This window comes from Dama dama, chromosome 23 (assembly GCF_033118175.1).
Source record: "Dama dama isolate Ldn47 chromosome 23, ASM3311817v1, whole genome shotgun sequence".
Lineage (NCBI taxonomy): Eukaryota > Metazoa > Chordata > Mammalia > Artiodactyla > Cervidae > Dama > Dama dama.
Genome location: NC_083703.1, coordinates 20,252,268 through 20,265,620, shown reverse-complemented (window position 1 = coordinate 20,265,620; position 13,353 = coordinate 20,252,268). Strand labels below are relative to the sequence as shown.

The following is a 13,353-nucleotide window of genomic DNA, read 5'->3' as shown; positions in this document are numbered from 1 at the left end:
AGATTGTGTGCATGATGGACCCAGAGCAACAGCGAAAGAAGTTCGTCCTGGCCAGTTCTCTACTTGGGCTGCATCAAAAATAATTGGATTCATGATTTTAATGAAGATCTCATAAAAATGTGAATTGTGGAAACGGATTACCACCAGGAACCCTGACTTTAAGACACTGGAGTTTTGTGGTTTCCATCCCAATGGCACAAATAGAATGAAACAGCAGAAATAGAAATATCTAGAGTCCAAAATCACAAAAATAAAGACAGAAATGAAGAAAGAGATTATGTGTAACCCCAGCGAGAAGGGCATGATTTCAGATAAAACAGTAACAGCGACTACAATGACAAAGCAGCGTCTGTATGGGGAAACATACAGGCAAAGCATAATTGTGATGATTCTAGAGATTCACCAGATAACAAGACAGCAGCTCTGTTTTAAGACAGCAAATTATAAATAACCCTGGCCTTGTTTGTGATGAAACTGGTGACAAGCAATGACCTTTTAAGGAAAAAAATAGCCAAGGTTGCCACAGCCATAATAATGATAGAGGTTGTAAGACAGAAGTAAATACATGATTATCTCTTACACAATACGCTGGAGAACCACAGATACGTGACTCTCTTCATGTTTAAAAACCACCAGTCAAGACTATGCAGGTTGCTTTTGTAAATGAGCTGTGAAGTACTGGTGTTTATCAGGATTATGAAGAGATACTATTTATATTACATTAAAAAATTACATAAAACTTTGAAAGCTGCACAATTTCGGTATTACTTACTAGCGTAGAACAGAATGTGAAAGTCTCTTCTGTGTACTATTTCAGTAAATTAAGAAATGCTTCAGCAGTTCTCTCCATTAAGTAAAACCATCCTTATTTTTCCAAATTAAAAAAGACAATACAGAAAAATAAAAATACAAAGCCCAAACTGTTAATATACTAAAGAAAGAACAAAAATAAATATACACCTTACAAGTTTCAGAACTGATCAGAGCTAGGTGATATCATAAGACTTTTAGAGCTTCATGTAAAAAAATGTGCCTCATGAATAAAATTCATTAGTTCTATTAACATGTACATAAAGCATTTAATAATTTTTAAATACACTAATTTTTCTTCTTATAGATAAGAAAAAGCATGTAAGGATATGTGCGTGTGCTTTTGTATGTGTTCATGCATACACATAAATGTAATAGTCTTATAAGTGATTATTTGGGGGAGGGTTTTCTACTTAAATTATGAATAACAAAAATTTTCAGTTCTGTAGTGACCTAGAAGGGATAGCTGTGGGGAGTGGGAGAGGGTATGTGTGTACATAGAGCTGATTTATGTTGTTGTACGGCAGAAACTAACACAATATTGTAAAGCAGTTATTAAAAAACTTTTTTTTTTTCAAATTTTCACATATGTCCAGGGCATGGAGAGAAAGCAAAAATAAAATACAAAAAGTCTGTGTGCTTTGGATGAAAACCTGTGATGAAGATGATGAGGACAATGAAGATGACAATGATAACACAAAGAACAATGATATCCCTTGAGATTTAAAGTTCTCATTTTAGCATTCAAATATACTGTGATCCTAGTATGAATTCCATGTTCTGATAACAAAAGGTTACCGAATCATGTTAAGGGTGTAAGTTTTTGACTCTGTTTAAAAGTGGCCATTGCTAACATTGGTAAATGATTTTCTATTGTGGACTTAATTGCCAACTTCTAAGCCAAACAAAGTTAACTTTTGTCTCTGGATCCTATCTTCCCAGCCCTCCTCCCCTCTACCCATCACACACTGTACTGACACAGCTATCGATTGAACTCTGTGGGTTCTGAATGTTGAAAAGCTTAATTGCTACTAATGATGTGAGTAATGGCTGAAAAATGGCAGTGCATACCAATTTCCCTCATCAAGATTTTATAAATATGTGTTTTGGTCTTAACACACTATTTGTCTTCTTCTCATCTTTCCCAACCAGGGCTGGGGGTCTGGTTTCCCGTCTGAATCAGCAGATAGGTTGAAAATAAAGGAGCAGCCCTCCAGCGTTGCTGATGGGAGGCAGGCAGCCTCACGCACTTCTCCACCAGAGGGCTCCTTGGGTACTACAGCCCTTGGGTCATGGGACTCCAAGAAAGAGGGCTGCTCTGCAGCAGCGCAGGGGCACCCTTCCACGGCTCCAGGGCACCCCTTTGCTGCAAGAATGGCTCCCTCCAGGTGGATTTCCAAGGGAGGTGATGGCCACCCAATGTGAACTGGAAACGCCACACAGTAAGACTGTCAACCAAGAAGGAATTTCCTGAGTCCAGGCGTGGAGGTCCACTAGAAGGGGATGACAGCAGACGCCTTTAAAGTCTTAAGAAAGAGGAAGACAAAAAAGAACCATCATTTCCTCAAACTCCCCCGGTCCAGGGAAGGCAGTCTAGGGGTGTAGGATGGCTGTGCAGTCTGACCAGCCCTCTAATTAAAGCAGGTGAGACACTAAAATGTTAAGAGGAGCCAATAAAAGTCCAAGGTAGGGACTGCCCTGATGGTCTAGTGACTAAAACTCTGTGCACCCAATACAGGGGTCCTGGACTGAATCTCTGGTCAGGGAACTAGATCCCACAGGCCACCAACTAATGACCCTGCATGCTGCAACAAAGACGGAAGATCCCAAGTGCTGCAACTAAGACCTGGCACGGCCAAATGAATAAATAAACACTTAAAATAGAAGTTTCTTTAAAATCAAAAGTCCAAAGTAGGAAAATGAAGAAAGGAGCAGCTTTTGTTTTATTTAAGGACAGACAGCTAGGAAGAAAGCTTGGGGGAGAAGAGGATTTTCACATTGTGGAGGATCAATTTTCTATCTGAAGGACTAAACTACTTTCAGCCCCTACCCACCCAGGATGGAAAGGATTTAGCAATAGAGCTATTAAAGGCTCCATTATCCCATCCATCACCCGTCTCAGTCAGTGAGTCTGCTTGTGGGCAACAGTCAGGTATCTGCAAAGTTTTAACAGCATACTGTACTTAGGTCTGCAGCCTGCAATTTAATTCTTTTAAAAGCAACACACTAAGTCCTGTCCATATCTGAGCTCTGTGATAATAACCCTAACCTCAGCTATTGTTCCATTATCTTAAGAAAGATTTAAAGCAACTTGCTGCTTTATTTATGCTGCACCTGGCACTACGTGGGGAAGAAGTTGCTTTTCCTGCTTCTTCTTCTTTTACTCAACTTGGGAGATAACTCACTTCAATTATGGAGCTAAGGAAATTTTCTAGGCCTCTGCTCATCTAAAGACCTTTTGTGCCAAAAATCAGTGCCCTCCAGCCCAAATGTTATTTTGAACAAAAGCCTGGGAACAGGTGCACTCTGTGCTGCTAGAGTCAAAAGAACATTTTGAAAAATGGAAGAGTTAAAAAGGACCACTTGGAGGAATTTTCTGTAGCATCTCTCTCTGTATGTGAAGTCTTTGGCTTGGGTATTCTTCTGTATGATACATCTGACTGCACTGCACGTGTGGGCATTTCCAACAAGCAGGACAATTTCAGCTAATATGGTCTAAGTTGTACCCACAGTTTGAAGATGTGCTTATGGTTCCTTAACACTAAAATGATTACAAACAGTTCCAATAGGTGAGATCATGGTTTCATCTTTTCCAAATACAGTGATCTTTCAAGGTCAGAATATATATGAGAAGAGAATAAACAGTCCAAAATACTCAAAACTCTTTTTGTAAAACAGATAATAAACACCATAGACCAAGCTACATTCTGAACAACTGAGCAGCTCTTCCTAAGGCAACAACGAGAATTGGTATGAAAATTAACACACTATATAGAATTACAGTCACTTGAAGCTCATTTACCTGATCTATAGAATGGGGAATACCCAGCAAGATCCCAACTGTTTGAAAATGAAAAATAAATAAATAAAAAGTCAACTTTTGACCCACAATTTAGGAAATTATTCCATTCCCAAGGTAATCAGCCTGTCATCCAAATAATTCCCTGCTCAATAGGAAAAGACCCTATTGAGCCAAGCCAAGTGGTCCATCTGAAGTTGCTATGGCACTTTTGATACACAATAATTTGGTCTATGAACTTCAGTAGTTGAGTTTCTTAATGTATAAGATAGTCTCAGATTTCTAACATGATTGCTTATATTCAATAGGCAACATAGAAATATATGCCAAAATGTTCATGTCCTACATTAAAAAGAAAACTTACAAAGATATCAAATGGGTACCAAATTGTTGCCACATCTCTCAGTACAAAACTTCTAGAGCTAAGGAGTAGGAAATGCTTATTTCGCTTCCAACAAACGTGTAGAGCTTGCATGTGGACATGATGTTACTATCCAGAAATAATTCCAATTAATTTTAGGTCCCAAAGGTGGGCTCCTCTGTTTCTCAAAGTTATATATTTGAAATATCTTCCAACTTCAAAGATGTGTTCCTTCAAGCTTTTCGTGCACAGCCACAACTAATTTGGGTGTGGTTTCCTTGTGTTCAAATGTCCCTGCTTTTCCCTACCAAGACTGCATGCAGCATTCCTTTTTTTGTATCAACTCAATTCTAGGATTCTAAGGGCTTTCTTTCTTTGTTTTCCCGAGCCAAACATAATAATAAACAGAACATAATGAACACTCAAGAAATTTGATGAGTTAAATAATTAATTTTAGAATAAAACATGCTGCTTGGAAATTCACATGCCCAGGTAAAGTAAAATGGCACAACGCTGCCCCTGCTGGGTTACAGCTCTAATAGAGCTGGGGGTGTGAGAACCATTTCCACATGCCTATCCCTTCAGGTTGCACTGGCCTCATTCTTCCTTTCAGCACATTTGTGAAAACATACATAGTTAAGGATGTTTATCCCACAACACAAAGAGGTCTGCTTTAAGAAGCCTAACAGGACTAGGTTGAGTCATTAAGCCCAACAATAGAAGTAAATGAACATAATTCCATCCTGTTGCTACATGGGAATGACTCATTTTACTCACCATCTAGGAAAATAAACTACATATTATTAATAGTGATATTGTTGCAGAGGACAATTAGATTTTCATAGGTGTTTACGTGTTTTATAACCTCTTATATCAGCTACCATTGATTTCTTCCAGGATGCAGTTCACATATTGTCTCTTCTAAGGCCCTCATCTTCCTCACCTATACCAAGGTAAGGTTCTTCAAACTGGGATGACTTCTCCAATTTTCCCTTCTTTCATGTACAAAACGAACCATCTACAAACTCCAACTTGATCACCAGATTCCAGATCATAATGTCTAGGGTTTCTGGGTTTCTGGCTTTGTGTGGAGTGTACTAACCATGCTGGATTTTAGGTCCAAAGAGGACCTCAGCAATGATCTAAACTCTGGAGCAGTGCTTCTCACAGATGGTCCATGGATCACATTTGGAGAAGCTCTGAACCACGGCTGCAGTCACCTGGGTCCATGGAGACCTCTGTATGCAACCTGAGGAGCTCTACTGATATCTGCTTTACACACCCAGCTTCATTTTAAATGTTTATTCTAACAAAAGGTTTAGTAAGTGACACTCAATCAGCTACTCTAATCCCCTTGGTTTACAGATAAGAAAACTGATGCCTGGAGAAAAACATTAAAATTATTTTCTGACCTGGCTAGTGGGCCAGCGTTCTGTTCGATACCATCCACATTCAGACTTTCCAACTAGCGTGGAAAGCTCCTACCATCTTCCCGTCTTCGTCTCTCCTTCCCTACGATGTGACCACACTCAGTTCTATGCCAGCCTTTTCTCATTCTCCCAAATGTTGAGTGTAATCATATTCCCGACACAGTGAACTGAACTTATTCACTTTTGGGACCCTAATCACTGCTGTGCTTTAGGAGTTTACATGCATGGATGGGACACCTTTGATCCCAACACCCTCCAGATGTTCCAAGACTCCAAAAACACACTCTTTGGACCACAGCCTCCTAGGCTTCATAATCCTAGACTACTGATACCCCACCCCAACTCCAGAATCCTCCCGGGCTATCAGGGTAACACCTCCCTGAGCTTCACTGACCACCTGTCCAGATGGGGCAGCGCTTCACCAGCATCCTCCCCAGGCTCGCCTTCCTTGACTTTCTGCCATGTCTGTCTTGCCATTCCTCATCATGGAATTAATCTAAAAAATTATTTTTCTAAATAACAAGGTCCTAGTACATTGAACTCTATTCAATATCCTGTGATAAGCCATAATAGAAAAGAATATTAAAAGAATGTATAACTGAATAATTTGCTGTAGAGCAGAAATGAACATAACACTGTAAATCAACTCTACTTCAATAAAATAAATTAAAAAATAATTATTTTCCTATTCCCAGCCCTTTAAGGGTTGTTGGCTATGATGCTACCACCATGTGGACTAGACTTAACTAATACGTTACTTCAGCTAGATTTTCCTGCCTCCAGCAGCCTATTTACTCATTTCCAATTGATTCTCTCCCTCAAGTTTTCAAGGAGTCTTCACAATTCCCATCAACCTTGAACCCCCAAATCTGCTTCAACACCTCCCATCTGCACATGGGCTATCATCTCTAAGACAAAACACAAGATCAGAGCTCAAGTCTGGGGCTGGATTGGGGAGGATTAATTAGCCTGCCACACTATGGAATCTGGACTTATCTTGGGGGCATTGAGAAGCCCATTCAAAAACTTTGCTGTAGAAAGACCACTCTGGAGGCTTTGGGAAGAAGAAATGGAATTGAGCTACAGGCAGATACACAGTAGGGGTTCAACAAATACACATAGGGGATGGGGGCTAATCAAGAATTTCTAAATACTGTACTTTGTGCAGAGTAGATACACCATAGATACAGAGAACTAATTTATTTAGGCTCTGATTCTCAGAAAAATGTATACAGAAAATATTTAGTAAACTTTAAAAAAGGCATAGTTGCGAGTCAGAATATTCCTGCTGTCTTGTCATCAGGCAAACGAAACCTATTATGCAATGGACAGATGGTGCAACAAGATATAAAATGAAATTAGCAATGATGAAACCCAGAAGGAAATGAGGAAAAAGGTCAATATGCTAAAGGTCAAAGGAATTTGGCTCCATCTCGTCTCGTTTTGTAAAGGTCTGAGGTCACAGCTATTAATGGCTTTTACCGCAGGGAAGTTGTAGGACTTCCTACAACTGTGTAGAGGCACCAGACACTCACCCAGGGTTGTTCAAAGCTATAGGTACGTCGCCGATCCTCCACGTCTTCATCCTGTTTCGCTTGCTGAAATTCTTGCCGGAGACGCTGTATCCGATCATGGTTGCTAGGAGTTGATCTGTTGCTGAAAGACAAAATGGGCAACAATGAACACTCTTCAGAAATACAATCTGTGGATGGCAGTTACTAGGGAAAAAATGGCAGCTTGCTGTGAAATGGTGCTGTTTGGGAGGAAGTGAAATTTTAAGACCATATCTAGGCATTTCAAATATGTGTTCATTTTGTTCTTATGATTAAGACTTATGGAGGTGATTTCAGGCAGATATTCAAGACGGTGAGCAGTATTTTTAGACATTCCTTTTCTACGCAGCTCTGTAAAAGCCTCATTTCCTCTCTGTAATCTGGGAAGGTGTTGGCAACAACAATAGTTTAGAAAGGACACTGCGTGAAAAATCATAAATACCAAGGTCCTCTGCCTTCTTGGAATAAGACACAGTGCCTCTGGGCTGTGGCTTCTGTGTTTACAGAAAGTGCACATAAGAATTCCTTCTGCTCCAAATATCACAGTTGTAACAAGCAAGTGAGACAATCCCATACCTTATAGCCTCACAAACATGCAGTATTATTTACATAATGCCATTATATGATGTTCTTATTTATGAGTTATCAGAGGTCTAAACACAAAAGCTCACACTCACAGCATAAACAAAAGACAGTTTAAAAACAACTTCAAGTGGTAGTTGAATCAATAAGTTAATAATATTGTTGCCTTCATTTTGATAACTTTGAATTCTGTTTTATCCTCACAGAAAGCTTATAAGATAGGTGCAGAAAGTAGTTATTTCACACACACAGACACACACACACACACACACACACACAGATATAAACTGCCATTCAGAGAAGATAAGTAACTTGTTTCCAGTCTTTCCCTGGCCAGTAGGGAAAGCTGAGACTAGAATTCAGAATTTTCTAGCCACTCTCAGACAGAGAAGAATCTGCCTGCAGTGCAGAAGAACAAGGTTCGATCCCTAGGTCAGGCAGATCCCCTGGAGCGGAGCATGGCAACCCACTCCAGCATTCTTGCCTGGAGAATCCCTCGGACAGTGGAGCCTGTCGGGGACCCTACAGTCCATTCAGTTCAGTCGCTCAGTCGTGTCCGACTCTTGGCGACCCCATGAATCGCATCACGCCAGGCCTCCCTGTCCATCACCAACTCCCAGAGTCCACCCAAACCCATGTCCATTGAGTCGGTGATGCCATCCAACCATCTCATCCTCTGTCGTCCCCTTCTCCTCCTGCCCCCAATCTTTCCCAGCATCAGGGTCTTTTCCAATGAGTCAGCTCTTTGCATCAGGTGGCCAAATTATTGGAGTTCAGGGTTGCAAAAAATTGAACATGGCTGAAGTGACTGAGTATGCACAAATCAATCTTAAATCTCACGGTGCTTTTGGTCGATTCCATTCCCTTAGCACAAAATCACATCCAATCCGGACAGCTACTCAAGCACATTTGGTACACAGTTTTCCAATGAAACTTTAGATTTCTTGAGGACAAGAACCAAGTCTTATATTTATCACATATACCCTCCAAGTTGCTGGCAGAATGGGAAGCTGTCGGCCAACAGAAGGATGGGTCCCTTCATGGAACACACGTTGCCCTGGTTACTTAGGGCAGATCTGACTTCTCTTGGCCACACAGCTCCTGGGTAATGGCATTTGTGAGGGGTGGCCTGGAAAGAGAACGTGTCAGAGAAGAGACCATAAAATTCTCAAACTAACATATGTCTTTGTATTATTTCACAAATTTTGAGGGACTCTAAAGGTTTGAAAATCTCAAACTGAAATGATCACATTGAGGACCATAACATGAACACCTTTTAAGAAGACAGGATTGCCTCTCTTCACTTCATCTCCTGGGTGGGTTCCTACCACCTTCACATTTCTATTAATTTCATGAGAGTTTTTGAAATAGCCAGTTGACACATTCAATTTGATGATTTTCCCATCAATGAAAACTCGTTTTCCCTTTGTTTCTCTTCTGACAAATCTTTGGGATTGATCAGCTGGAGGACATGGAAAGTTAATGCGTCTGTAGGATGTACGACTTGACACATGATGCATCCTTCCACTGCTTCAGACTTCCCCTCCATACTCTTGAGCCTGGCAGCCTGGCAGGCTTTTAAGTCACATATACAGCATCTTATCTTATCCCAGCAGACACATTTTCGCAGTGTAATGCCCAAACCACAGAGCTCCTCACTCTCCATGGGAAACAGTGATGGTATAGGCAGGTGTGTACATTCCTCAGACAACAGCTAGGAGAGTCAACATTCATTCATCTCACTCCCTCTTTCCAGCTGTGACTCTCTTTTGTTCCTGGCTAACTTTACAGCTTTTTTTTCTTTTTGACCAGGTAGCTCGGTTTGTAGAATGTTAGTTCCCCAAACAGGGATCGAACACAGTTCCCCTGCCATGGAAAGGGGGAGTCCTAACTACTGGACTGCCAGAGAATTCCCTAAGTGTTCCTCTAATGACCTTTCGTTCTTTCTTTTTGACTGTACTGGGTCTTCAATGCTGTGCACGGGCTTTCTTTAGTTGTGGTTAGTGGGGGCTACTCTTTGTTGTGGGTGTGCAGGCTTTTCTTTGTGGTGACTTCTCTCATTGTGGAGCAGAGGCTCTAGGCACATGGGCTTCAGTAATTGCAGCACAGGGCCTCAGTAGTTGCGGTTCGCAGTCCCTAGTGTGGGCTCAGAAGTTCCGGCACATGGGCTTAAGTGGCCTGCAGGATGTGGAATCTTCCTGGATTAGCGATCAAACCCATGCCCCCTTTATTGGCTGGTGGATTCCCATCCACTGTACTGTCAGAGAAGTCCAACTTCACAGTTTTTAGTAGAGGGATTTAGGAGGCTTGACTGATGAAGTACTTTACAAGTCCAAGTAGAAATATTTTCCTATTATTTATTTTCATGTAGCACAGTTTTAACCTCATAATTATTAGGTCCGTGAAGTCCAAGCCATTGGTGAAAACAGACCTCTTCTTACTATTTGTGATTACTTGAACATACAGTCTCCCAACAAGGGAAGTGGACCCAGGGTCCTTAATGTTCAATTCTAGTGACCTTCATGTTTCTCATAGGATAAGACAAGTCCTGGAAGTCATTTCCAACCTTATTTCCAAATCTGAGCTGCTGGCGAGACACTGTTTCACTCTCTTTTCCTCGCTTCCTTTCTTCTTATGCTCTAGAAGAAGCAGACTGACCTGCCCGAGACTAGCAAAGCACCTGGGGGTTGAAGGCTGCAGCAGTTTCCTGACGGATGGAGGTTCTCAAAGACTGGGAGCCCATTAAGCAGCCTTGGGCGATAGCAGCAGGCAGCCTGCAGGTGAGACCCTGGCTTCCAGAGATGTAACACTGCAACTGCTCAGCTCTGCCTCTTGGGGCAGGTCCTAAGTGTCAATAGCTCACACCTGGATTTCTAAAGTTTTTGGTTACCTCTTCTGCCAAGAAGGCCAAAGGAAATTTGAAATGCTTATTAGCATTAGTGATGAGTTCCTGAAGACCCCAATCAACTTACATTTGGGTTCATTGCCAACTTAAAGTTGCTCATTATTATTACTTTTTGGTGAGGAATATAATAAAGATATCACCTAAGTCAATCAGGTGGGTGAGTAAAACAATAAAACTCTTTATGAGGAGTCAATCAGTCAATCAATTATAATTGATTCCCCCTCATAAGGAGAGGAATCAAAGATGCTTTTTGTGCAAAAAAATCCACATAGTTTACATTCAACACTAGCATTTAGCATGTTGGTGTTTATACACGTGCACACACACATGTATGTATGTGTGTGTGTGTGTGTGTGTGTGTGAGGGAATGGGCGTGTGTATCTTAAACTAAATGAAGATTCTAACAGAATCAAGAAAGCGTACATTGGATCAGACACTATAGAGATCCCTAAACCACATGTACAACCTAACCTTGACTTAGACGGAACTCAGATCTTTCCCATTCAATTACCATGGGGATGTACCCTTTCTATCAGAGGTAGATCACAGAGTGCTAAGCCTTAAAACCTTAAGATTGGACTCCTGCAATGTGCTTCACAAATGAAAGTAGCTGAAAACACCAATCCATGCCAACTGCAGCCACAATCCCATTTGTAGATAAGCATCAGAGCCCATCCTCCACCCATGCGGCACAGGCGTATGTACTCCAGCCGTCTTCTTACGTGCCCTGAATGAGGAAAAAACTTCATAACCATGGCTCTCACCACTACACACGTCTGGTATATGAATCTCATCATCCAGAATTCTTGTTTAAAAATGCTGATTAAGACTCACCTTGAGATATTCTGAGCCAATCAATCCATCCACTGCAGGCCCAGGAATCTGCATACATTTGAAAGCACTGCAAGTGCTTTGAAAACTATGCCTGCAGGCTTCATTTGTTGTTGTTCAGTTACTAAGTTGTGTCCGATTCTGTGACTCCATGGACAGCAGCATGCCAGGCTTCCCCGTCCTTCTGTATCTCCCGGAGTTTGCTTAAACTCAAGTCCGTTGAGTCGATGATGTTATCCAACCATGTCATCCTCTACCACTCTCTTCTCCTTTTGCCTTCAATTTTCCCAGCATCAGGGTCTTCTCATGTCAGATGACCAAAGTTTTGGAGCTTCAGCTTCAGCGTCAGTCATTCCAATGAATATTCAGGGTTGATTTCCTTTAGGATTGACTGGTTTGATCTCCTTGCTGTCCAAGGGACTCTCAAGAGTCTTCTCCAGCACCACAGTTCGAAAGCATCAGTTCTTCAGCACTCAGCCTTTTGGTCCAACTCTCATATCCGTATATGACTACTAGAAAAGTCATAGCTTTGACTATACAGACCTTTGTCAGCAAAGCGATGTCTTGGCTTTTTAATATGCTAAAGGAGGAAATGGCTACCCACTCCAGGATTGTTGTCTCAAGAAGCCCATGAACAGTATGAAAAGGCAGACCTCATAGTTGGGACAAATTCCAGTGCCTGCAGGGCAATTAACTAAAGAGTGAAGGAGACCCACGGTGCTGTGACAATTGGGGGAAATATGCTTGGTCTACAAAGGGAGGCCCTTACTTGCTTCCAGTAGATTACTGTCCTGAAAGAGTATAGGTCTGATGTTGCCTTCTAAGTTTTTTTTTGAGAGAGAAGTCAGAGTTACAGTCTTCCCACCTCCTAATTTTAAATATTGGCTTGTTTTGTTTTTTCAGTCCTAGGTGAGACAAAAAATGTTTGTTGCCTGCTAGCTTGTAATCTCTACTTTATATTCTGCAGCTGCTGCTTATCTTGTATGTTGCCTTTCTAGTCTATTTACTTTCACTGCACTGAGATAAAGCTACTGGATCCCTAGTAAGAGGCCCAAGAAACAAATATTAAAACAAAAACGAAAAAGACGACTGAGCATTGTCCATGGAGCCTTGCCTCGGCTCCTGAGTTGTCTAACCCATGGCACACTGGCCTGCAAGCTTGAGTTCTGACCAATCTTTTCAGATCAGCATTTGCTGAGATAGAAGCGTTTGTGATGTAACTGATGAATTCTTTATGGACTAAAAATACTTTACCATTTGCATGTTTAATTATGCAGAGGAAATCCAGAAAGCTGGAATAGAGGGCAAGGGAGAAAAACCACTCATGGTTCTGGACAAGGAGGTACCTCCTTGGGAAACACTTCCCTTTCTATGGAAGGAAGGAGAGCGTGAAAGGAAAGAGAGGAGCTAGACAGAGGGAGGGCATGGATCCAGGGGCTCAGGAAGGGGAGAAGATTCTAGTTTCTAAGAGAAGAGAGGCTCCCAAGGAAGAGAGGAGATAAATTTGCTCATATCTTTCTTTCTGAGATAACCTCTCCTTTTCTTTCCATCTTTCCATTTCTACTAGGAAGTCGAAGAATTCAAATTCTACCTCCTTGAAGCTTTTCCTTATACTGCAACCCCTGTTCATTTTTTTCCTTTCTCAACTCCTCAATAATCCTTGTTCTCTGGCATGTATATATTTTGTAAGTCACATCCCCATGGCGGGTAAATTGTTAGCAAATATTTATAATGGATAGACTTTTCAGGTGTCCCATAATCCCTGTTTCTGGGATTCACACCTATGTGAGTAAGTCACACTCAAACAATTGAGTGTGGGCAGGGCCCATGACTTGCTGCTATCCATAGAAGCATGGCAAAGG

General features: G+C 41.4%; 1 protein-coding gene across 13 annotated transcripts in view; it reads right to left on the bottom strand.

Moving 5' to 3' along the window:
* The window catches only part of PARD3 (par-3 family cell polarity regulator), a 557,182-nt gene that overhangs the window by 10,986 nt on the left and 532,843 nt on the right, over positions 1-13,353 (bottom strand). For all 13 annotated transcript variants that reach the window (XM_061126148.1, XM_061126154.1, XM_061126151.1 and 10 more), the window contains one exon: positions 7,156-7,276. In XM_061126148.1, the coding sequence (XP_060982131.1) occupies positions 7,156-7,276 (121 nt within the window). The remainder of the gene's footprint in view (positions 1-7,155; positions 7,277-13,353) is intronic.